At 38.8% G+C, this 23,822-nt stretch overlaps 1 protein-coding gene across 3 annotated transcripts in view; it reads right to left on the bottom strand.

Annotated features, from left to right (window-relative positions):
- Window positions 1–1,706: 1,706 nt before the first annotated feature.
- Window positions 1,707–23,822, bottom strand: part of kiaa0753 (KIAA0753 ortholog) — a 40,458-nt gene continuing 18,342 nt past the window's right edge. For 2 of the 3 annotated variants that reach the window (XM_088346271.1, XM_088346273.1), the window contains 2 exons: window positions 17,775–17,996; window positions 4,598–4,902 (listed from right to left, as the gene is read on the bottom strand). In XM_088346271.1, the coding sequence (XP_088202397.1) occupies window positions 4,743–4,902; window positions 17,775–17,996 (382 nt within the window). In that variant the 3' untranslated portion in view covers window positions 4,598–4,742. Of the gene's footprint in view, window positions 3,830–4,597; window positions 4,903–17,774; window positions 17,997–23,822 lie in introns of those variants that run through there. The other variant, XR_015851576.1, reaches the window with a different exon arrangement.

Here is a 23,822-nt window from a genome sequence, read left to right as displayed (position 1 = left end):
AAACAATGTGTTCTTATTTTGCTTAAAAAACAACAGCAGTAAACAAACATAATATGATAATCTCATATTGACGTTAAGACCCCCGGGTTACAGCACCCCTACTTTACTATAGTTTCACGTTGCGATGTGGAATGTTTTTTCTGCCCCTTGTTAAGTCATTTCCCTCACCATACAGCATCAACCTCAACTTCTTTTGCTTTGTCCAAAAGTCACGTTTAAACTTTGTGGGAATTGCAGGTATTACAGTTAGAATTGAGTGCTTCTAAGATGCCCATCTACTATTGGTCGACATCAGAACATGCCGGTCTGCATCACAGCATCATTAAGATGACGTTATGTCATTGGCTGAACATCCCACACTGCTTTATTTCTCTCTATTTGTTCAGTTCAGAATGTCATGTAACAAACTTATTTGTTCAGCTAATAGTCTCAAGACATGTAGTGGTGGTAAAGGGAGAAGTAAGAAGATAACAATGATAACAATCTCCAGTTACTAAGTTAGGAAATACAAAGAAGGCACACACATCGATAGCCTCTCTACGGAATATGGCTGTAACCAAGTGACAATCAGGACAAATTTTAAGAATATGGGGACAATTTAGGCATCAGAGTAATTTAGAGGGCATGGTAATCCTAGTGGTAGTTTTGATTCTAATCTACCGTCTTCTCCCCCTTCTGCATCCACCCACTAACTTCACTGTACCAGCTTAAGTCACATCACACCAAAGGTAAATTTCCTTTTTCATGTATATTTATTATATCATAATATACACATACAGGTAGTACTATAGGTAACTATACTATGCGTTAGCTAATTACCATAAAATGTCATCTTGTGATCTTCACCTGAATTAATGTCATACCCTGGGGGTCTACTTTATGTACTGTAAAGTATTTTGAAAAACCGAGTCTGCTTCAACATGTTCGCAGGAATACAGTTTTTGCATTAAGGCCAAAAGTAGTTTTGCTATTTTGTCTAGTTGAAAAGCTATACAATTGGATAAAAGTTGCTCTATTGGCTTCTTGTTGCATCACATCTGACGTATTAATCAACCAATTTGTGGGTTTCAGACGATTTCAGTTTCCCTATTTATGCCAGAACTTGGCCACGATTCCACAAAATTGTTTGAACCATTAAACGGACGCTTAAACTCGCATCTCTGGGGCTTTGGCAATCTTTGAGTGTGGGCCGAGCACTGCAAAAACAGTAAATAAAAAATAAAAAAAATCCACCAGTTTTCATTACATTGTTTCATTACATAAGGAAAATCATGCAATATTTTTCTCCATCCAACGTGACAAATCGAGTGGGTGACTTATTGGAAAGTCTTTTTTTAACAATTTAATTTTGCAAAACAGTCTAGCATCTCTTGAAAAAGACCGACTACCAATTAAGTACACAGAGGGAATCAGTTGGAGAATTAACATTTTCATCTGAATTTAAAACTCTAAAAGATTAGAAAGTGTAAAAAAACACACACACAAAAAAAACACAAATGGGGGAAAAAATTAAAAATGCAAGTTAAAAACAGATCAGAATATATAGAAAAAGGAAGCGCGAAAACATTTTTCCTCTAAATCACCAAAACCAAAAATATAAATACTCTATATTCATCCCCCCTTAACGAAGTTCACTCACACATTTAGTTTGCTTTTCGTTGTAATTTTGGGGTGGACCCAAGCGCAGGAAGCAGGAAAAGGCAAGGTACTCAAAAACAAATGCAATTTAATAACACAATCATCAACAACAAACAAACTGTCAAAAACAACAAACTGTCTTGGACAAGAAACAAACCAAACTTCAGAAACCAGGATATATCTGAAAAATGTGATAGTGGAAAAAAAGGCTGAAAATTAAAATCACCCGTCCACGGGTGCTGTCCAAAATGTCCTTATGAAGGGTCAGGCTAATTAGGGCCAGATGTGGGGTGATTGGAAACACCTGTCCCGATTACAAACAGAATACGTGCGCCAGGCTCTAACACTTCGATTACTTTATAATTTTTTTAGACTCGATTTAAACTCCATCATAAACAATATATGGGTTTCTATTTAATCATTCAAACATTTAAAGTAGATGATGATAAATGAAACATTGTGAAACATGTGTAAAAATATATCTTTGAAAAACATTTTTGCATGATTTTAATTGTCACTCAATGATTAGTTTCAAGTTACTTACAGGGACACAGTGTAATGTTTGACGACTAGATGTCGCTGTGTTGCGTTGCGCAACTAAAAACGAGTGCTACAAAGCACAGAAAAGAATACAGACCACGACAACTCAGATGACCAAAATGCGCAATTACAGTACCTTCTCATTTTTTGGTCCAGCCTTATGGGGGTGTCGTTGTTTTTTGGGGGGAACACGAAGCAGCAAGATGGCGGACAATCAGGTGAGCTCGCTCTAAGTGAACCTTGAGTGATGTAAAATTGATCAGACTTTCTCTGCTTGCAAGTATTTAAAAATAAATGACCTTTGCATTGCAGTTCATGTATTTTTCCTTCTCATTCAAAATAATGATTTTTTTTAAGTAAATTATTATTTTCACCACTGGGAGGCATTAAATAATACACAATGTCACTTTAAAAGTAAATGGTACATTTTGATTGAATAGAATTCCTTAAATTTTTGACAAATTATGTCGAAAAGTAGATGTATTAATAAATAAGAGTGGATCTATGTTCTTAGAGTATAGACTTAAGAAATTAAAGTCAATTTCTTGAACATTATTATGCAAATAGTGATGTCTATATGATTTTTCCTGGAAGGCGAAAACCTCATATGCTGTTCTAAAGGTTTCATTTTCCTCATGCTGAGATTTTTGAGTTTTTTCTTGCCCTCTGGTAGGATTTAGAACAGGGGATAGTGTAATAATAGCCTGTAGTTTGTACAGTTCTTTGAGACACCTTGTGATTAAGGGCTATACAAATAAACATGAGCTGACTTGACTTTAAAATTGAAATTCTATTAAAATCAAATGTACTTTAATAATTTTACCAATGCCATTTTGTGAAGAAAAAAATAAAAAAGAATTATTCTAACTAAATTATACAAATGTCTCTTCAAAAGTTATCATTTTGTAAATCTGCCAATACTATATTACCAGTAAAGGTATTGTTTCTGTCATGTAAAATAAAAGAAAATAACTCCAAAATGTATTTTGGGGAAATTAGTGTTATTCTGAAAAAAAAGGAAAAAGGGAATTATGGAGAAAAAGAGTTTTCCACATTACAGCTAAGGTTTAAACCTGAATACAAAACTCTTGACCATATAATAATGTATAGTCCATATCTAAAACTAGACGTATTGTATTAAATTTGGAATTCGGAAAATACATATTAGGTGGAGAATTCACGCTATCACACCCCAAAAAATGACGCCATGGATTTCATAATCGGAATCAGCCCATTCCCGATAAACCTCGACCAAGAGACGAAAGCCATTTATCATGCGATGTCACGACGCAATAGCCCCCTCGCCTTATTCCCAGCCGGAAATAGAACGTGTGAGTAATCCGCCCGAGAGATCCAGTAATCTTATAATCCCTCTGCCAAAATGTAGTAATAGTCTCTCCAAGCTTATCGAAACTAATTTTCCCTCTGGAATACAATCTCTCATAACTGATGGCGCGGGAAGAGAAAAAGACCTCACATCAAATGCTGTGCGGCGGTCTTTCCTGTTGGAGATTTGTTTTATTAAAAACACACGCACAGATAAAAACGGGCAGGTAATTTCACTGCCGCTGTACAAAATAAATTAAAAAGACATCAGCGTGAGCTGGCCGCACCTAAAGACCCTTTCATAGCCGTGACGTCACAGTCGACGCTGGGGGCAAAAGAATATTCCGCGTTAGTGAACACGCAAGCTTTTCTTTCTGCTAGTTTGGTATTAAAATGTCCTCTTGTTGTGTGTTTGGGTCCTAGAATCGGAGAAAGTTGAAGTTTTACAGGATCCCAGCAGACCCGCCTGATCAAAGGGGAAGAAGAATTTTTTCGTTAGATGCATTTAAGCGAAAAGATTGGACCGAGGTATTCATCAAAAATGATCAGGTTTGCAGCGCACACTTCATATCGAGTAAGAGAAATTAAACATTTATGATTTTTGCTATCCACATTACTTAGTATATCGGCAAAGTGTATGGCTATTTTCTTAGCTTCAGCAAACTGTTAGCATGTAGCCTAAACGCCATCAAAAGATCCTTATCCTAAAAATACAATAAATACACGAATAATTAAATAAATCAAAAAATGACTTAGATTTTGTGTCCAACGTTGTTTTCACTGTGTGCTTGTTTGAGCAGTCACACGCAGTGTTTACAAAGCTGAAGTTGGCCTTTAGGCTACAGGCTAACAGTTAGCTGAAGCGCAGAAAATAGCAATATATTAAGCATTTTTGATGAGTGCCTCGGTCTAATCTTTTCACTTTGCTGCATTTAACTACAACCGTTGTTTTTTTTTTTGTTTTTAGGAATGTCCGATGGCATCCTGTAAATCTTCTATTTACGATCACTAACGTTTCTCTGATTCTGGCACCGAAACACACAACATGACGACATTTTAAAAACCAGCTACAGCAGCTTTCTTTTCTTCTTTTGTCCAGCGCAAGCCTTTTTCACCTCCACATTCCCCTGTGACGTCACGAGTGGCGTAGGATATCGAAGCCATCCATTTTGATTAGACAAAGCTAATCTTTTAGCGATTGTTGACACTTTGCCTTGCCCTAGCTTCTGCTTCCAGGCCTATTGGTTGACCGATGAGGAAGAGGAGGAAGTGATGCGAGGCGACTGGATCAATTGCAGGAACTCGGCGGTAAAAACGGCCTCTGCGCACTCTTCGGTCACGTCCTGGAACTCGGCAGCCACCTCGCCGGCCGCGTCCCACAACAGCTCATCTGCCAGGCTGCAGCGTTACGGAAGAAACGACAACAAATAAAAAACAAAACACACACACAACACCATTGTCATGAATAATGACATGCACGGAAGCATGCACATCAATTATTTCAATTCTTAATGTATCGACTAGGGTGGAGCTTATTTTCAAAGTTGCAAAAAGTCACCGTCTTACCCCCTAATTGTGTTCCATTACACAAAAGAACAGTTGCTGTGTAGTTTGGTCTAAATAAAATACATTTTAGAGGTAGCTCAATTGCTGAGAAGTTTGGTGTTTTCTATCATTTTTCTTAAATGGGAGTTCTAGGGATGCTAGGATAAACCACGTATGTGTAAGTTTATATCTCAAACAATTATTACCCACAAGTCATTGCTCAGCAAGATCAGTCTATTTCAACTAGTATAATATCCCTTGACCGACTTTTGAAGACAAGGCCCGCAGACCTTTGTCCCCCAAGAAGTGATTGACATTCAAAGAACAGCATCAGGTAAATATTCAGTACATTGTTTCAATTAGATCTTGGTACTTATGTGTCTGAACTAACTGGAAGCAAGCTACCATCAGTTTGCATTGCTCATTGTTTCTTTATCAACACTTAAAATTGCACAAGCCCATCAGAGCGTCTCCTGCATTGAAAGTGAAAGAATTATCGTATGGAGGTGCAGGCAGATCCCCCCCGTGGCTGTGCTCCAAATGGCTGCAGATACCATACAATCTGCGAGCGGCGGGCCTAAGACGCAGCCATAAAGAAGACTCGTCTGCACCCACCCGGAGGGGGGAGCCGGAGCTACGCTGTGGGAGTCCCGGCAGCAACGGCCTGGGTTGTGGAACCCAGAAGGGAGAGAACCCACGCAGAAGGGAGAGGACCCACACAGAGGACTGGAAGAATGCTGCTTGGGAGGGTGGGATGGCAGAGCTATGCCCTTGCACAATAGTATTGCCTTTTACACGCTGGTTAACTACTGTTAAAAGAAAATAACTCTGAAATTGTTTAATTGATGTTGAAAATGTCAGGAAAAAATGTTAAAACGTCATATCGTCACGTCATATTGTCAGATATAAAAAAATTGTGAATATGCTTGATGGCTGTGTTTTGCTGCTGTTGGTGTCGGTGGATTTGTTCAGACCGAGGACAATCGACTTTGGCCTGGACGGATCTATTGACACTAACAAAGATGTTATATAATGAAATTGTGAATATGTTTGATTTTCGAGAAGGTTTGTTCAAACATCACTTTGTGTTTGCTGTTAAAAACGTAATATTGGAATATAATATTGTGAATGTGCTTAATTGCTGTTGAGATTGTCATGATTGTTTTCTGTTTTTAGTGTCAATAACGGTATCCAATATGGCGGCGCATGGATACATGCTTGCGGCTCGTTGCCCAGCTAATCTTCTATTTATTGCCGTTCTCTTGTCTTTTTTGCTTTCACTTTTGGACACATGTGTGGCCAAAAACACTTACAGTAGGGACGAACTTATTCGGTTGGGTGGGCGTCTAAATTTCGATTATTCGGGCACTTTTTATACCGCCCATGATATACCGAGCGAACTTCAAAGAGACCCGGCATCCTTGTCGATAGCTATTCCTCTTAATAAACGACGGCGGCGGCCCCGTAAAGAAAGGAAACAGAAACGTGGTTGCCGTGCAGGTAGATGTGTGAAGCGTGTGAAGTCCAAGCAGCAAGATGGACGCGAGGATGGACGCGAGGATGTAACTAATTCCACCATTCATTCCTCGCCGGACAACCGACGCTTTAAACTCAGCGCTCACGAGCGGCCACAACGCTGGGAGCTTTTGAAGATCTCGACAAAGACTACAAAGAGTTCAGCTAAGTCAAATGATTCAGCAAAGCTGAAATTTGGTCTGTTAAATATTAGATCGCTTGCTCCAAAAGCTTTACTTGTTGATAACATTATTCGTGATTATAAACTTAACTGTATGGGTCTTTGTGAAACGTGGTTACGCCCGGATGAGCACTTAGCGCTAAATTATGCCTCTCCCCCAGACTACGAGAGTAGTCATATAGCACGCACGCTGAAAAGGGGTGGTGGTGTTGCGCTAATCTCTGAAAAATCGCTTAAATTTAATACACGTACCTCTAATAATTACAAAACGTTTGAGGCTCTTGTGATGCGGTCCCCTCAATTGTCAATTGATGTAATAACTATCTATCGTGCACCTGGGCCATACACAACTTTCTTAGACGAATTTGCTGAACTTTTGTCTGAACTAGTAACCTATGCAGACAAAATTATAATTATGGGAGACTTTAACATTCATATGAACTCCCCACACAGTTCACTTACTATTGCGTTTAGTTCTCTAATTGATGCATTTGGTTTTACTCAACTGGTTGACTTGCCAACCCATAAAAATGGGAACACGCTAGACTTGATTCTGACTCGAGGAGTTTTAACCTCAAACATTATGGTGCTACCGTGTACTACTGTTATCTCTGATCATTATTTAGTGACATTTGAGGTGCTAACTAAATGTAGAGTTAATAAAGCTGAGGGATTTAGCGGACGCAATATAAGCACTGGCACAGTTTCTGAGCTCTTTGAACTCCTTCCTGGAGCAGTTGCGTCCTTTCCTAAATACAATGGCTCGATTGACTCACTCATGAATGAGTTCAATACCACCCTGACTAGTGTGCTGGATTCAATAGCGCCCATAAAACTAAAATCACGTCCCAAAAGACGCACACCTTGGTTTACTGATGAAACTAGAACCCTTAAAAAAGAATGCAGGAAATGGGAGAGAAAATGGCGCGCTACCAAGCTTGAGGTTTTCCATCAAACCTGGTGTGACAGCTTGTTAAAGTATAAAGCGGCCCTTGCCTCTGCAAAATCGGCCTACCTTTCGAAGGTGATTGCGTCTCAAAAGAACAACCCCAAAGCCCTTTTTGACACTGTAGCATCGCTTACAAGGCAACAGCCTATCGCAGACAGTTCGACACACTCTGCTCAGGACTTAATGGTCTTCTTCACTAAGAAGATTCAATGCATACAGGAAGAAATTGCAAAAGATATTGTTAGTACCACACATATTAAAGGACTGAAATTTACAGATGCACGACAGGGTGGCTGCCCTGGGAAAATGGCCGGTTTTAGTGAACTGTCACTTGATGATCTCAAACAAGTGGTGAATGCGGCCAAACCGACAACTTGCCAGTTCGACCCGCTCCCAGGTTCACTTATTAAAAGTCTTTTTAGCGTCCTTGGGCCTTCAGTTCTAAATATTATAAATACATCACTCTCCTCAGGTGTAGTTCCAGCAGCTTTTAAGTCCGCCGTTATTAAACCCACACTGAAACGACCCAACCTTGATCCAGAAATATTAAGTAATTACAGACCTGTGTCAAACCTACCTTTCCTCTCTAAAGTACTCGAAAGAGTAGTGGCACAGCAGCTGAATGCTTTCATATCGGAGAATAACCTTTTTGAATCCATGCAATCAGGATTCAGGGCTAACCACTCTACTGAGACAGCTCTGATCAAGGTAACAAATGATCTCCTAATGTCAATGGATTCTGGCGCTTCATCACTTTTGCTGCTGCTGGATCTTAGTGCTGCTTTTGACACAGTGCGCCACAATATCCTACTAGAACGGTTGGAAAAATGGATTGGTCTCTCAGGAGCTGTCCTCTCGTGGTTCAAATCCTACCTCTCAGATAGGACACACTGTGTTAAATATGGTGAAACGACATCTGAGCCCTTTAATGTTACCTGCGGTGTTCCGCAGGGTTCAGTGCTCGGCCCCCTACTTTTCAACATTTACATGCTTCCATTAGGTGATATTATTCGCAAGTACAATATCAGCTTCCATTGCTATGCAGACGACACTCAACTATATCTTCCGTTGGAGGAATCTTCCACACTAAACTGTGGAAATTTGGAGGCCTGTCTCACTGAGATAAAAGAGTGGATGTCACTCAATTTCTTGCGTCTTAACTCTGAAAAGACTGAAATGTTAGTCATTGGTCCTTCTAAATGCCGGGACTTATTCTCAAAAACTGCTGTGAACATTGACAAATGTCACATCACACAGAGTGATTCAGTTAAAAATTTAGGTGTCATATTTGACCCTGATCTATCCTTTGAGATGCATGTAAAGCAAATTACTAGAACTGCCTTCTTCCATCTTCGCAACATTGCTAAAATCCGTTCAATACTGTCTCAGTCTGATGCGGAAACAATAATTCATGCATTTGTTACCTCCCGTCTCGATTACTGCAATGCACTACTCTCCGGTCTCCCGAAGTCCAGAATCAAGTCTCTTCAGCTAGTACAAAATGCCGCAGCGAGGCTCTTAACCAGGACAAAAAAGTACGATCACATAACACCGATTTTGGCTAACCTGCATTGGCTCCCAGTTAGCCAAAGATGTGACTTCAAAGTTCTCTTAGTATTGTACAAAATCATACATGGACTTGCTCCCTCTTATCTTTCAGATCTGATCTGCCACTATGTCCCGGTCCGAAGCCTACGATCTGAGAGTGCTGGTCTTCTGATGATCCCGAGAGCAAAGAAGTCTTCTGCTGGTTCGAGAGCGTTCTCCATCCGGGCACCGGTGCTGTGGAATGCTCTTCCCCCTGAGATTCGATCTGCAACCTCAGTGGAAATGTTTAAATCTAAACTTAAAACTCACTTCTACTCCATTGCATACGAATAACCTACTCCTCTTGTCGGTTGAAAATAGTTTGTGTAATATAGTGTAACAATCTGTGAAGCCCTTTGAGACTCTTCGTGATTTAGGGCTATACAAATAAAAATGACTTGACTTGACTTGAATAAATTTGTTCAAACCAAAAAAAAAAAAAAATTGGGAATAAAGCAAGAATTCCAATTCGAGATCCAGAAAATTGTCAGACTAAATTGAAAACATTTTTCAAGCATGGCGTTTCTTTTAAAAAAAGAACAAAGGATGACAAACAGCAATACAAAAAGCCCAGGAAAGTGAATTAAAAAAAGAATTTGATGACTTGTTTGACATTGTTCATGCTAATGCTCTCAACATTATGACAATCCCAGAAGACAAAGAGTTTTTGTTGGCTCAAAGAGCAAAAGGAAGAAAGGGGTCAATGGCAGGTGTTGCCAAAAAATTAGCAGAGAAAGAAATAAGACTTGAAGAAAATCAAGGAAATACCTTGAAACGACGCTTAAAATCTGAAGCTGAGCAAAGAATTGCGAATGAGTCAGTTCAATTATCATGTAGCAGAAGTAGTTCGGAAGATGATAAACCAGGAACAAGTCATGACATATCAGGTGTTGGTATCTCAAATAGTAAAAGAGGCATGAAAAACGTTGTAACTCCAGAGTTAGCTGCTTATTTAGATTGCACCAAGATGTCTGATGAAAAAGCTACATTTGCAATTGATTCAGGAATACTGTGATCATATCAAAAAGATGAAACTGATCTGCAGCATCTGCTGCAAATTGCTGAAAAACACCGCAAAACTTTTCCTGACAGCCGTAAAGAGACTAATTAGGGACGGAGTTTTTTTTTTTATTGTTTGTATCATGTACCTAAGCCATCATTATTTTGTGTGTGTAACCGGCTCATAGGGCGCTAATCCCAATCTATAGAGTGAATGAGCTACCTGTAAAGATCAACTTACATGACTGAAACTTCTGTCGTGTAGTTATTGGTGGAAGTGGAACATTTTTGTGGGGTAAGGTAAAAGAATATATGAAAAAAATATATATTGGTCATATAAGCTCCACCCTAGTATCGACTAATAATACACATGTATGTTCGACATACACATAGCATCAGACTCAAGACTTGTTGGAAACACAGTGGTACCTCCTTATACGAGCACCTCTAAACGCGAGAATTTCAAGATACAAGTTTTTTTTGGAGGAGAAATCTTGCTCCTCATATGTAGAAAACCCCAGGTAGGCCGTGGGACTGCTCAGGAGCAGTCCCACGGGCTACCACTGGAGACCGCTTGAGACCACTCATTGACAGCATCAGCCTTCCAGTTGGCGCACGCAAACAAATGGGCAAGCCGGTATTTAAAAAAAAAAAAAAAGCAATTCTGTATGGAATTTGTTATGCGGCCTACACAATTTAAAATGATCAAGAACCATAAAATCCGAAGAAAAGTTGAGAGGTATGCGATCTCCATCACTCCACCTCACAGAAACCCCACCCCTTCCTTCGCATCATATGCACTTAACCTAACCTTTGTTGCGGTGACTGCCTTACGGTAAGTGCTTATTTGCAACTCACATTTTATTCTATTAATATCTTCTTATCTATTTTATTACTGTATTTTTGAATCTTAAATTACTATTTGAATGTGTTCTTAGCAATCAGAAAGATATGTTTTGTAGCTATTTAGGGTTCATTTGGATGCTTTTGGCAGGAAGAGAAAGACCAATTCGTTTTTAATTATTTTATAACAGGAAAATTAATTTGTTATGCAAGCAATGCGAGCTACGAGCACAATCCTGGAAGAAGTGAAGCTTGTATGAAGAATTACTACTGTACGTCCACTTGCACATACTACCCGGACCAGCAACTGCTCATTTTCTCCAACTGTTGCTCATTTGTTCCCAGCAAACGCTCGTTTTCTCCAGTAATTGCTCTTTTTTTTTTAATATCTGTCACCGCACCACGTATCAGCCCGTCAACACTTGCTACAATTTTATAACCTAGTCAAACTAACAATAAACTGTTTATAATAACTAGGCAGATAGTACCATTGTAATGGATTCATGACCGACAGGTGGGAACCGATCACTGTCGTAAGCCGAATGTTAAATGAAGACAATCATGTTTATGACGTGACTGACTGCAACACAGTTGAGAGGATTTTTCTCGTAATCTTTCCTGTTTACATGAATACTAACACACCCGTATTCAAATGCCAGTTTTTTGTCATACTAAAAGTATTTTTACCCACAATTGTGACCTCTAACCTGTGCAACTCAAAATAAGAAATACTTATTGGATATAGTAATTGAAATGATAATTAAATAAATGTAAATGATATACATTAAATATATACACATTATTGTTAAAAGTTTTTTTTATTAATATCTAGTATCGTTTTATTACATAAAATACAAATAAACAAAATTAAAGTATTTGCACAAGTGTGCAGGAATTTATAAAGGATGACTCAGACAGACCAATTACAGATGACCTGTTGCCCAAAGCAGAGCTGTGATTGGTCCTTACTGTAATGTCATCTTTATTTTACAGCAAAACGTCTTCGCCCTGTGATTAAACAAGTGGATTTTGTTACATCATTCATGTTCCACAAGTGCAATATTAATCAAACTGCTGCATTTATACTCTTGTAAAGTACATTTTTACAGGTTAAATTTGTCTTGGAATAAAAAGTGGGGTCTTTTTATTACAGTTTTTGTGAGATTTATTTCTGAAGGTTTTGTGCTCCTGCAGACTGTTATTTGGAACTGTTTAAAATTCCCCTCAACATTTCCAGCGGAAGAAAAACAGCCCCAAGGCATATTGCTTCCACAATAACACGCTGCTGTAGTGTACGTACCGTCCGACTCACTCATATGCGCACAATCAATTCTTGAATGAATGAAAAAAAAAAGAATGACATTTTTCTATGAAAATTTCCCTTTTAATACTGAATTGTAACTGATCATACAATTTCAGAAGAAATGAAAAATGGAAGGAGACAATTTTATACATTTATTTCAATTAGAAATATGAAAGGTGCCTAAAGTTGTGAGCCAGATGGTTTAGTATCATGTCCTTATGGTGATGAGCAGTGTTGTGTCTGTGCTATCTTTTGTTTTTTGGGGGACAATTTTTCCACTTACACCTGGTGGATTTCAAATCTGTATTTCGATTTTTCTTTTTCTATACAACTCTAGCCATCTTAGCTATATAGTCACCCCATCCATCCATGCCTCCCTCCTTCCTTCCATCTATTCTCCTATATGTCCTTCTAATTGTCTATATTATTTATCCAGTTCATCTATCCATCCCTCTGTCTATCTGTGCTAAATCCCACCTTCCAATTATTTATTGATCCTTCCAATCATCTAACTTTCCCTCTCTCTAGCCCTCTATATATATATATATATATATATATATATATATATATATATATATATATATATATGAATCCACCTCTCCCTCTATATATTCACCATCTCTCTTTTCCTCCCTCACATTTTCTATCCATCAACCCTCTATCCTTCACTCTATGCCAGGGGTCAGCAACAAGCAGCTCTGGTCCTTTGGTCTCCCTAGTGGCTTATTGATGCTTTTACAAAAACGTTTGACAACGTTTTACAGTGACTATAAATACATACAGGATACATATACAGTATATGTTGCATTCCGTATAAGGCAATAATAAATCTTTTAATTTTTTGCAGATCAAATATATGTTTTTTTTGTCCCAATATGACTCTTTCAACAACTAGGGTCCCAACTCAGTTTATCCATATCTAGCTATCTGTCTATTATTTTAGATATCAATATACACAGAACAATTCCCAGTGTTAGCTTAACATCAGCAAATATTTTTGTTTGTAAGTCCATTAATGATAATTTTAAATTTTTCAGTCTTACCTTTTTTACACCAGAAATTTGTTAAATATTATATAGTGTTATATAGTGTCTAATGTAAAAAATGAACACTTTGAAAAGTGTTAAATCAACACTTATGGACTCTTAACACAAGTTATCACTATCTAGTGTTAACCCAATGCTGATGTTGTGTCCATTTATCAATCCATATTGTTCTAATTGTTTTCCCATTCACTTGTGTTTTCTTGCCACACTACATTGTACTGCAGAAGATTATCCATCCACCCATTATTTGCACCGCTTATGCTCAGTGGGGTCGCGGGGAGCTGGAGCCCATATTAATCTGACATGCATGTTTTTGGAATGTGGGAGGAATCAGGGTGCATGGAGGATCGGAAGATACCCGCGCAAGCACAGGGAGAACATGGTAACTCCGCACAGGAAGGCTGGTAGCTGGATTTCAACAAATGACCTCGGAACTATGCCACAGACGTGCTAACCACTCAGCCGCCTTGTCACCAGCAGAAGAGGATATACTGGACTGTCTCAGAAAATTAGAATATTGTGATAAAGTTCTTTATTTTCTGTAATGCAATTAAAAAAACAAAAGTGTCATACATTCTGGATTCATTACACATCAACTGAACTATTTCAAGCCTTTTATTATTTGAATATTGCTGATTTTGGCTTACAGCTGAAAAAAACTCAAAAATCCTATCTCAAAATATTAGAATACTTCCTCAGACCAAGTAAAAAAAATAATTTTATAACAGCAAAACTAAATCAAACATTTGAAAATGTCCATTGATGCACTCAGTACTTGGTTGGGAATCCTTTTGCACGGATTACTGCATCAATCCGGCGTGGCATGGAGGCAATCAGCCTGTGGCATTGCTGAGGTGTTATTGATGCCCAGGATGCTTCGATAGCGGCCTTCAGCTCATTTGCATTTGTAGGTCTGGTGTCTTTCATCTTCTTCTTAACTATACCCCACAAATTCTCGATGGGGTTCAGGTCAGGGGAATTATCAGGCCAATCAAGGACAGTGATGCCATGGTCAGTGCACCAGTTACTGGTGGTTTTGGCACTGTGGGCAGGTGCCAGATCATGCTGGAAAATGAAATCCTCATCTCCATAGAGCTTTTCAGCAGATGGAAGCATGTAGTGCTCTAAAATCTCTTGGTACACAGTTGCATTTACTCTGGACTTGATAAAACACAGTGGACCAACACCAGCAGCTGACATGGCTCCCCAAACCATTGCTGACTGTGGGAACTTCACACTGGATTTCAAGCAACTTGGATTTTGCTCTTCTCCAGCCTTTCTCCAGACTCTGGCGCCTTGACTTCCAAATGAAATGCAAAACTTGCTTTCGTCTGAAAAGAGGACTTTGGACCACTCTGCAACTGTCCAGTGCTTCTTCTCCATAGCCCAAGTCAAACGCTTCTTCCGTTGTCTTGAGTTCAGAAGTGGCTTGACCATAGGAATACGGCTATTGTAGCCCATTTCCCGGACACGTCTGTGAACTGTGGCTTTTGATACCTGGACTCCAGCTTCAGCCCACTGTCTTTGAAGCTCCCTCAAATTCTGGAAGCGGCTCTTCTTCACAATTTTGTTAAGGCTGCGGTCATCTCTCTTGGTTGTGCAGCGTTTCCGGCCACATTTTTCCCTTCCAACAGACTTTTTGTGGATATGCTTTGAAACTGCACTCTGTGAACAGCCTGCTCTTTGAGAAATTTATTTTTGTGTCTTACCCTCCTGATGGAGGGTATCAATGATGGTCCCCTGGACAGCAGTCAGATCAGCAGTGATTTAGTTTACTGAACCAAGCTGAGTGTTTTTAAGGCTCAGGAAACCCTCGCAAGGTGTTTCGAGTTAATTAGATGATTCAGGTGATTAGTTGAATAGCCTACTTGTATACTTTTTCATGATGTTCTAATATTTTGAGATAGGATTTTTGAGTTTTCTTAAGCTGTAAGCCAAATTCAGCAATATTCAAATAATAAAAGGCTTGAAATAGTTCAGTTGATGTGTAATGAATCCAAAATGTATGACATTTTTGTTTTTTTAATTGCATTACAGAAAATAAAGAACTTTATCACAATATTCTAATTTTCTGAGACAGTCCAGTATATATATATATATATATATATATATATATATATATATATTAAAGAAGGGAGATTGTCTCATGCAAAAAAACCTCCAGTCAAAACCAGACATTCTTGCAACATTTTCATGTTACGTTAGCTTCGAGAAACACCTTGCTCTGTTCTTTTTGAGTATAATTTTAAGGGACCACCTTTTTTTTGGGTGAATCCACTGTGCAATACAACTATTGTACATGTAATGCCCCGGAAATTATGTTGCCTGATGCTGTAGAATCTCCACATAGTATTCCATGTGCTATAATATTTGATAAAAATAAATAGAAAATAAAATATGCAATAAAAACATGTGACCTTCATTTAAGGGTAATCACATGCATTTTAAATCTTACCAAGTGTGTGCTACTGCTGACTTTCATTATCATAACTTTGAATGCGACCGATTAATTCTGAGCAACTTTTTACGAAAATATGCAGAAGGCAAATCATCTGTTTATTTTACACTCCCACTCAAAATCCATTTTTGTTTTTTCCTGTTCCACAGTTTTTAAGCTACTTGGTTATTTTTCATTTTGAGAATAATAAAATTGGACAATAGAAACGCCTGCAAGCTGTGTGTGTGTGAGGGTGCATGTTGCCAGATTCACAAACCTGAGTTGGTGTTTGTGAATATTCATAGAGTCCAAGGAATAAGCTAGCAAATAAACGTGTGTTTTGTGTACAAAAGCAGAGAGCAGATGCGATGCGCTGACATTGTTGAAGTGCTTCTGCATATTAAAGCGTGACGCCCCGCGCAGATGTGTCTCCGCAAATATTAGCCGAAGGCTGGTAATGAGGACTCTGTCTTCCTTTGAGCTCTAACATGCTATAAAATGAGATGAAGAAACTCTGACGACATTTGAATATTGGAATAGGCAGCATGGGTGGGAGTCTTTTTCTGCACTGCAGCAACTCAACAATTCTGTTGAGTATGTAAATGGGAGAGTGGGAGACTGAGAGAGAGCCAACCATAAAAATCAGCTTTATCCGCTGAACGAACAAGAATGCCATGTCATCAGCAAACACGCCCAGCAGTGCCGTTTAGTGGATGTCTAATAACAATATCCACGCAAAGGGTGTTTGCTATGTGCAAGAGGTAAGGGTAGGTTTGAGAGGAAACATTCAAATAGGCATCACAGGGCATGTAGAAGATGACAAAATAAATCATTTCAACTTTGCTTGTCAAAGTTCAATAGTGTTTTTCAAAATAGAATAGAATAGAATTTACTTTTATTGTCATTCTTTGTAACCATGCACACAGAACGAAATGTCGATACACCTGACCCGTACAGTTGAACTGTAGTGAGCCGATGCAGCCGCAGCCAAACAGGGCGCCGCCATTTTAGACCCAACTGCTGTGTTGGGAGTCATTAGGTGACCAAACCCCCCAATTCCAACCCTTAATGCCGAGCGCCCAGCAGGGAGGCAATGAGTACCAATGTTGCTTTTTTCCAGTGATTAGCTAAACAACTGCTTTCATCTATATCGGTAGGTGACAGCAGATTACTATTTGTTTCTTAATATATACAAATTATCTACTCAAAGTAGTACAGTATTTGCTTTCTTCCATCGATCAGTCGAATAACTAAAATTCTAACGAACATATGAGTAGGTGTCAGCATATCATTATTGGTTTCTATTTATTTATTATTTATCTGCTCATGAGGAAATATATTTAATAACCAATTTTGTTTGCTGAAGCTGATTAAGACTGCACTACAAAAATAATAAATAAATAAAAATTCCCATAATTTTGCTTATTTTAATTAATGACCTAACTGTTTATATTTGCATTTTTAACACTCCCCATTGAGTAACAGTGTGTAAGTTTTGCCTAAAAATTCCAGAAGACAATGAATAATATTTGGGTATCATTGGTTATCACTTTGTAAAACTTTCATAAAAATTCCAGATGATAAAATATGAACATGGCCATATTCAGTCACGTTTTTTATTTTAGCCAAAACAAAGAAACCTACATTTACCTCCACCATGCAGACCATGCTGCAACTCTTACAGGCACATCCAACACAAAGCTACTACAATATTTGCATTTTTTAAGATGTTAAAATATGTTTATAATGTTTTTAAATTTTAAACAATGACTTTTGAGTCTCTTATAGATCTCCCAAATGTTCTGTCACAATGAGACACAGAAGCTCCCTTGTAAAGAATCAAAAGCATTTTTAAGTCATCTTACCTGTCCGCGATGGACCAGAAGTTGACGTTTCCGCTAGCGCCCTCGTGAGCCACCAGGCGCAAGTACGAATTGTAGTTTTCCCGATATCGGCGAATGCTTTCCAGCATGCTGACCGGCACACTTAAAGCAGTCTTCGGCGCACCATCCTCCTTGGGACCGGGGAATATCGGTTGGTCGTTGACTTGGGAGGTCTGCTCTAACGGGCTGGTCTCGGGGAGGACGCTTCATTGAGAAGACACAAGAATATGCTTGACCTTGTATATTTTCAATTGAAGGAGGCAAACATTTGTGCTCATAAATGAAGAAAAAATTAATACATTTAAATCAAGTGGATTTATGGTGCGTAAAACGCAAACGATATTACAAACAGAGTGGGCCAAATTACTGATTTTAAAAAAACAATGGTTCTACTTGACCCACTTAAGCTCCTTCTTTCCAGATTCAAACAGTCGGACACGTCAATTTAATTCAGAGTGACGTTGTCGAGGTTCAAGGAAAATGATTTTGGAGAGCGACAGTTTGGAGAGGGCGCAGCTGGGTACAGCTGAGCACTTTCTAATCCTCCCTACTTGGGTGGATTGGCCTGCTTCTTGGGCTCTCTGAGCTATATTTAGTGTTGCGGCAATTCCCACACATGCGTGCCTTTCTCAACAACTACTTTGTGCTCCTGAAAAAAAAGACTTCTGACCCTAAACATATGAGAGGTTGCTTCACCCAATCAGTTCTTACTCTCCAAATTTTTGGTGGGATTTCTTGAGATTGTCCTTTAAAATATATCTTGATTTTATCAGCTACTATCTTAAATAATGAATCCCTCTGCATTTATATCATTTAGAATTTTTTTTTAAAAAACATTCGGGATCTGTCGTAATGCAAAGTTAACACTCACAGCTTGTGCGGAAAAATAAATAATCAGTAACTATTGACTAGAAGCTGTGCATTATTCAAATGTAAGTACAGTATTATAATTTTCAATCTTTCAAATGACAAATTTAATTTATTGCCTGACCATACAGACTACACAAGCAAATCTTAGGAATGTGATTGCTTTTGTCAAAATGATGATTTATAATGAAACATTATTCTAATTACAGGTAACTATCACATTTTCTATTTTTTGCAACAAAGAACAAAAGTTCCTTTAAGTGAACTGCTCTGTAGCAAGTCCATGTCTAGTTTTATTGCATAAAGTGTTTTACAACTTTGATATCAGTGACAATAAAGGCAATTCTAAGTGTTTCTAGACAGAACACTTTCAGTACTGAAATCCCGAGTATCTTATCTATTACCTTGCCGTTATCACAAGGAATACAAAAACGTTTGTTGTTCCATGGTCAGCTATTGCACAATCGAGATCAAGGAGCGGTTCCATAAGGGTTGCGAAAGTAGAACAGCTGCTACACTAGGTCAGAATAGATTATTATCGGCAATTTCTTTGCTTCATGGCAAGGAGTACATGAGAAATACATATTTTTGTTTTTTTTTATAGAAATATAACCGACATTTTGACCATTATTCTGCATTCACTATGAAAAGGGTGTATTTCCACCAGAGGGGAGTCTCCAAAATTGAATCACGATGTGCAAAAAAAGAAAAATTAAAAACAGACTCGACCCATTTAGATGAAGATAGCTCACTACAAGTCTGCTGAGTTTTAGTAGGAGAGGTAGAAAAATCAATATGAAGTGTGACTGTTTGAGTTTGGCACTAGCTTGCAATCAATAATCTTTTAAAGTGATTGTTTGGAATTTGGAGAGCGCATCATTGGGAACTGCAGCCCCCTTGAACCAATAGATGAGAGTATTAAAAGAGAAAGAATACTACAAAGAAAAATAAAGAGAACACAAAGGATTGTATGTAATTGAGTAGGTCCTGCATCTTTGTATTGATTTTGATGGAAGATACTAAGGGTCAGCTAAGGTGCTGGTCCTGTGTCTGAATTTTTCACAGTGGACACATAAATCTTGCCTTGCACTATAAAATGTCTCAGTATTGCATATCCACCTGTGTGGAGTTACTGTTCTGAAATATACTTTGCAAAAATATATACATAAATAAATATAACAAACATAGTCAGAACAGTTCATTGGTTAAATGGTTGGTTTGTTCCCTGGTTCCCATATTGATTACCAACAGAACAAAAATGTAAAAACCGTGATTGGACAAACTCATGAAACCCAGTATTGCTAAAAATCAAAGATGCTTTGTGGCATTTGAATATCTTGCAATAACATTGGAAAACATTCTCTAAGTGGTGGCCAAATTGGGGTGTTGGTGGTCCGGGGAAAGTTTAAAGGCATTTCAAGAGGTAGAAAATATTTTAAATTCTAGCTTCAAAATAATCATCAATGCAAAATTACAGCACTTGCTCCTCTTACACCTTAAAGGTGGTGTGCAGCGTTTGAAAACCTAAGGCTGCAATCATGACTTTAAGCCAGGATATGGCGGCAGCGTAACACATGATTTGCGTGTAGTTCTTAGACGCGTTTGAATAAACTCTTAACATCTTTTTGGGGAGTTTGTTCCCTTCCGAACAGGCCTGTTAACGTAAGATAAAAGCAGACAAGCACAATGGGGAAAAAAAACATAAGGGCTCTTTGAACTCAGTTGAGCATTTTTAACGCATACTTAATAGAGAAAATATTTAACTTTCAACTTTTTCAGTACCGTATTTTCGCACTATAAGGCGCACATAAAATCTTTTTTTTTTTTTAAAGCTGACTATGCGCCTTATAATCCGGTGCGCCTTATATATGGATCAATATTGAATTGCAAGGTCTCGCAACTAAGAGAAGCAGCCACCGACTCCATTTTTTGCGTAGAAGAAGAAGTGCGCTGTGCATACTAGGAAATATATAACAACGATTCTCTTTTATTTGTGCGTTTGTATAAAGACCCTGAAATGGCTCCTATTAAGAGACATGCTTACAACGCAGAGTTTAAACTCAAGGCGATCAGTCACGCAGTAGAACACGGATATAGAGCAACAGCGAGAGAGTTCAAAATTAATGAATCGATGGTGCGGAAGTGGAGGAAGCATGAGGATAAGCTGCGCCAAGTAAGGAAGACTAAACAAAGTTTCCGTGGCAATAAAGCGAGATGGCCACAGTTAGAGGACACACTAAACAGTGGGTTGTTGAACAAAGAGCAGCAAGTAGAAGTATCAGTACAATAACTATTCGAATGAAGGCAACAGCGCTGGCACGGGAACTTAACATTAAAGAATTCAGAGGTGGTCCTACTTGGTGTGTTTTTACGTTTTACATTTTACCGTTATTATGTTATTGCTTTATTGTTTTTGCACATTACGAGTGTCACTATATTGCGATTGCACTAACGTTTAATTTACCATAACAGTATCAGACGTTTTTTTTGCGTGTTGACTAAATGGAGGAAAAGTAAAATGTTATGCCTTGCTGTTGTTCAAAGATGTTAAAGCTGTGTCACGAAAATGCTTTACCTCAGAGAAAATAATAAAACAGCTGATATTCATTTTGGGAGTGAATGGAGTTGTGGAAAGCTTGTTTGTTATCTATTAATAATGTTTGACTGACCTATCTGACTGTTTTGTTGACATTCCCTTTAGCGCGGCACCATCTAATGGTTGCATAACGTAACTACATCCTCTACTGTAGCCAAGTCAAGTAAAGTCACATTTACTTATACAGCCCTCAATCACAAAAATGTCTCGAAGGACTGCACAGGATTACAATTACAAAATTGCACAATTACCTGATCTTAAACCAGCATGCACTCATAGCGCCTTATAATGTGGTGCGCCTTATGTATGGAAAAAGTTTTAAAATATATCATTCATTGAAGTGCGCCTTATAACACGGTGCGCCTTATAGTGCGGAAAATACGGTACATTTTTGTACAGACTCAACTTATTTGTATTCAATGAAAAACATATATGGGGGCATACGATGTGAGTAATCTGCTTACACATGCTTGCATCTGTGTTTCTTCAGCATGATGTGAGAGGTGTTTAAAAGGGGCAGAGAGAGAGGGCTGGGTATCCCCTCTTCTGTATCAATCTCCTAGAATGAGTCAAGATAGCACAGAGGGTGGGAGAGGGTTGCCCTCAAGCAACTTAAGACTTGGGGTGCTTAATGTGCACGGTTGTAATACGATTAAGAGTAAGAAAGGTGAGATTGGAATAAATTTCAGAGAAGAAGGTGTGATGTCTGTGCATTGAGAAAACTAAGTTAAGAGGGAGTGATGAGGTTTGTTTTGGTGATGTGGTTGGCAGAGTGGCAGGTGTGAGTCCAGGGAGAGCAGGGAAGGTGTGGCTTTGTTGGCGAGTGAGAGAGAGACAGCGAGAGAGCACTGGAATGGAAGGAGGTGTCCTCAAAATTGATGTGGGTTAAAAAGAAGTGGGGAAGGGAGATGTGGGTGTTTTTGAGTGTGTATGTTTGGAGTGAATTGTCAAGTATTTGTGTTGGGAGTTTTGAACGCGAGAGTTGGTGATGTGAGGATGGAAGGGGTAATCGGAAAATTTGGTGTCCCAGGAGTGAATGAGAGTGGCAAGAGACTGATTTAAATGTGTCTAGAGCAAGAGTTAATGATAGGAAATAACATTTAGTAAGAAGAATGTCTATAGGACTAGAATTGCAGATGGACAAACGGTTTAAAAAGCATTGATGGATTACGTGTTGATCAGTTGGAAAGTGTGAGGGAGATTGTTGGTAAATGTACTGAGAGACGAGGCTGGAGGAATGTCCGACCACTATCTTGTGGAGGCAAAATTGAGAGTGTGTGGTAAGTGGCAGAGTTATGGAAAGAAAGTGCATGTGAGAAAAGTGAAAATCAGTGAGTTGAAGAAGCGAGAAAAGTATTGAGGGAAGAGGGAGTGTTTTGAGATGGTGAGGGAGAGATTTGTAGGGGGAGTGAAGAAAGAGTGCGAATGTTTGAAGACATGTTTGAAGTGCAGCACAATTGAGGTAAGTGAAATGCGCCAGGTTGGTGGACATGTAAAAAGGGGTAGTGTAAGAGCAGCAGTTTTGGAAAAGAGAAAGACATTTGAAGAATGGTTGACGAGTGATGATTAAGAAGTATATGAGATGTATAGAATGAAAATAAATTGTTTAAAGCGAGTGGTAAGAGAAACGAAAAAAAAGCAGCGGATGATAGATGGGGGAGGAAGTTGACTCAGTTTTGAGCAGAATAAAGGGATTTTTTGGGAAAGATGTGAAGAGGATAAGGAAGGGGAGACAGGGCAGGAGAAATATGTGAAAAATCAGAATGGCAGGCAGTGAGGCAGTTGTCTGAAAAGTTCAAAACACAAGGAAGAGAGGTGTAATGGGCATTTATGGATTTAGAGAAAGCATATGACAGGATGGATTGAGAGGCATTGCAGCAAATGTTGAGTATATATGGGGTGGGTAGCAGGTTGCTGAATACTGTGCAAAGCTTGTATGAAGATTGTAGAGCTTTTGTGAGAGTTGGGATTGAAGTGAGCGAGTGGTTTCCGGTGAGTGTGGGTATGAGCCAAGGGTGTGTCATGTCATCTTGGCTGTTCAATTTGTATATGGATGGTGTCGCGGGTGAGGTGTGTGAAGTGCTTGTAAGTGAGAGCCGGTATAGTGTGTGAGTCAGCTGTTTGCAGATTACACTGCTTTGGTGGCTGACTCTGCAGCAGGACTGAGTGCTTTGGTAGTTGAGTGTGTAAGAGAAATAAGTTTAAGGTGAATGCAGACAAAATTAAGGTAATGAGGAGTTCGAGAGTGGTTTAAAGTTGCAGGAGGTAGATGGTTCCAAGTATTTGGGTTTGTATGTGGCAGCAGGTGGTGGTTTGGAGGAGGCTGTAAAGAAGAGGGAGTGGGGGTAAAAGGTGCAAGGCAATGGATGGCTGAATGGATTGTTCAAATGTAGAGATCTGTAAATGGATGCAAAGCAAGGATTGCTTGAAGGTGCGGTGGTACCAAAAGTAATGTATGGCCCAGAGGTGTTGGGTTTGAGAGTAAATGAGCATAATAGGGTGAATATTTTCAAAATGAGATGTTTGTGTAGTATGTGTGGCACCACTGTGTGAGTCAAGGAATGATC

The sequence above is a fragment of the Urocampus carinirostris genome, chromosome 10, assembly GCF_059441175.1.
Source record: "Urocampus carinirostris isolate Australia breed hairy pipefish chromosome 10, RoL_Ucar_1.0, whole genome shotgun sequence".
Lineage (NCBI taxonomy): Eukaryota > Metazoa > Chordata > Actinopteri > Syngnathiformes > Syngnathidae > Urocampus > Urocampus carinirostris.
This window is presented reverse-complemented; position numbering and strand designations above follow the sequence as displayed.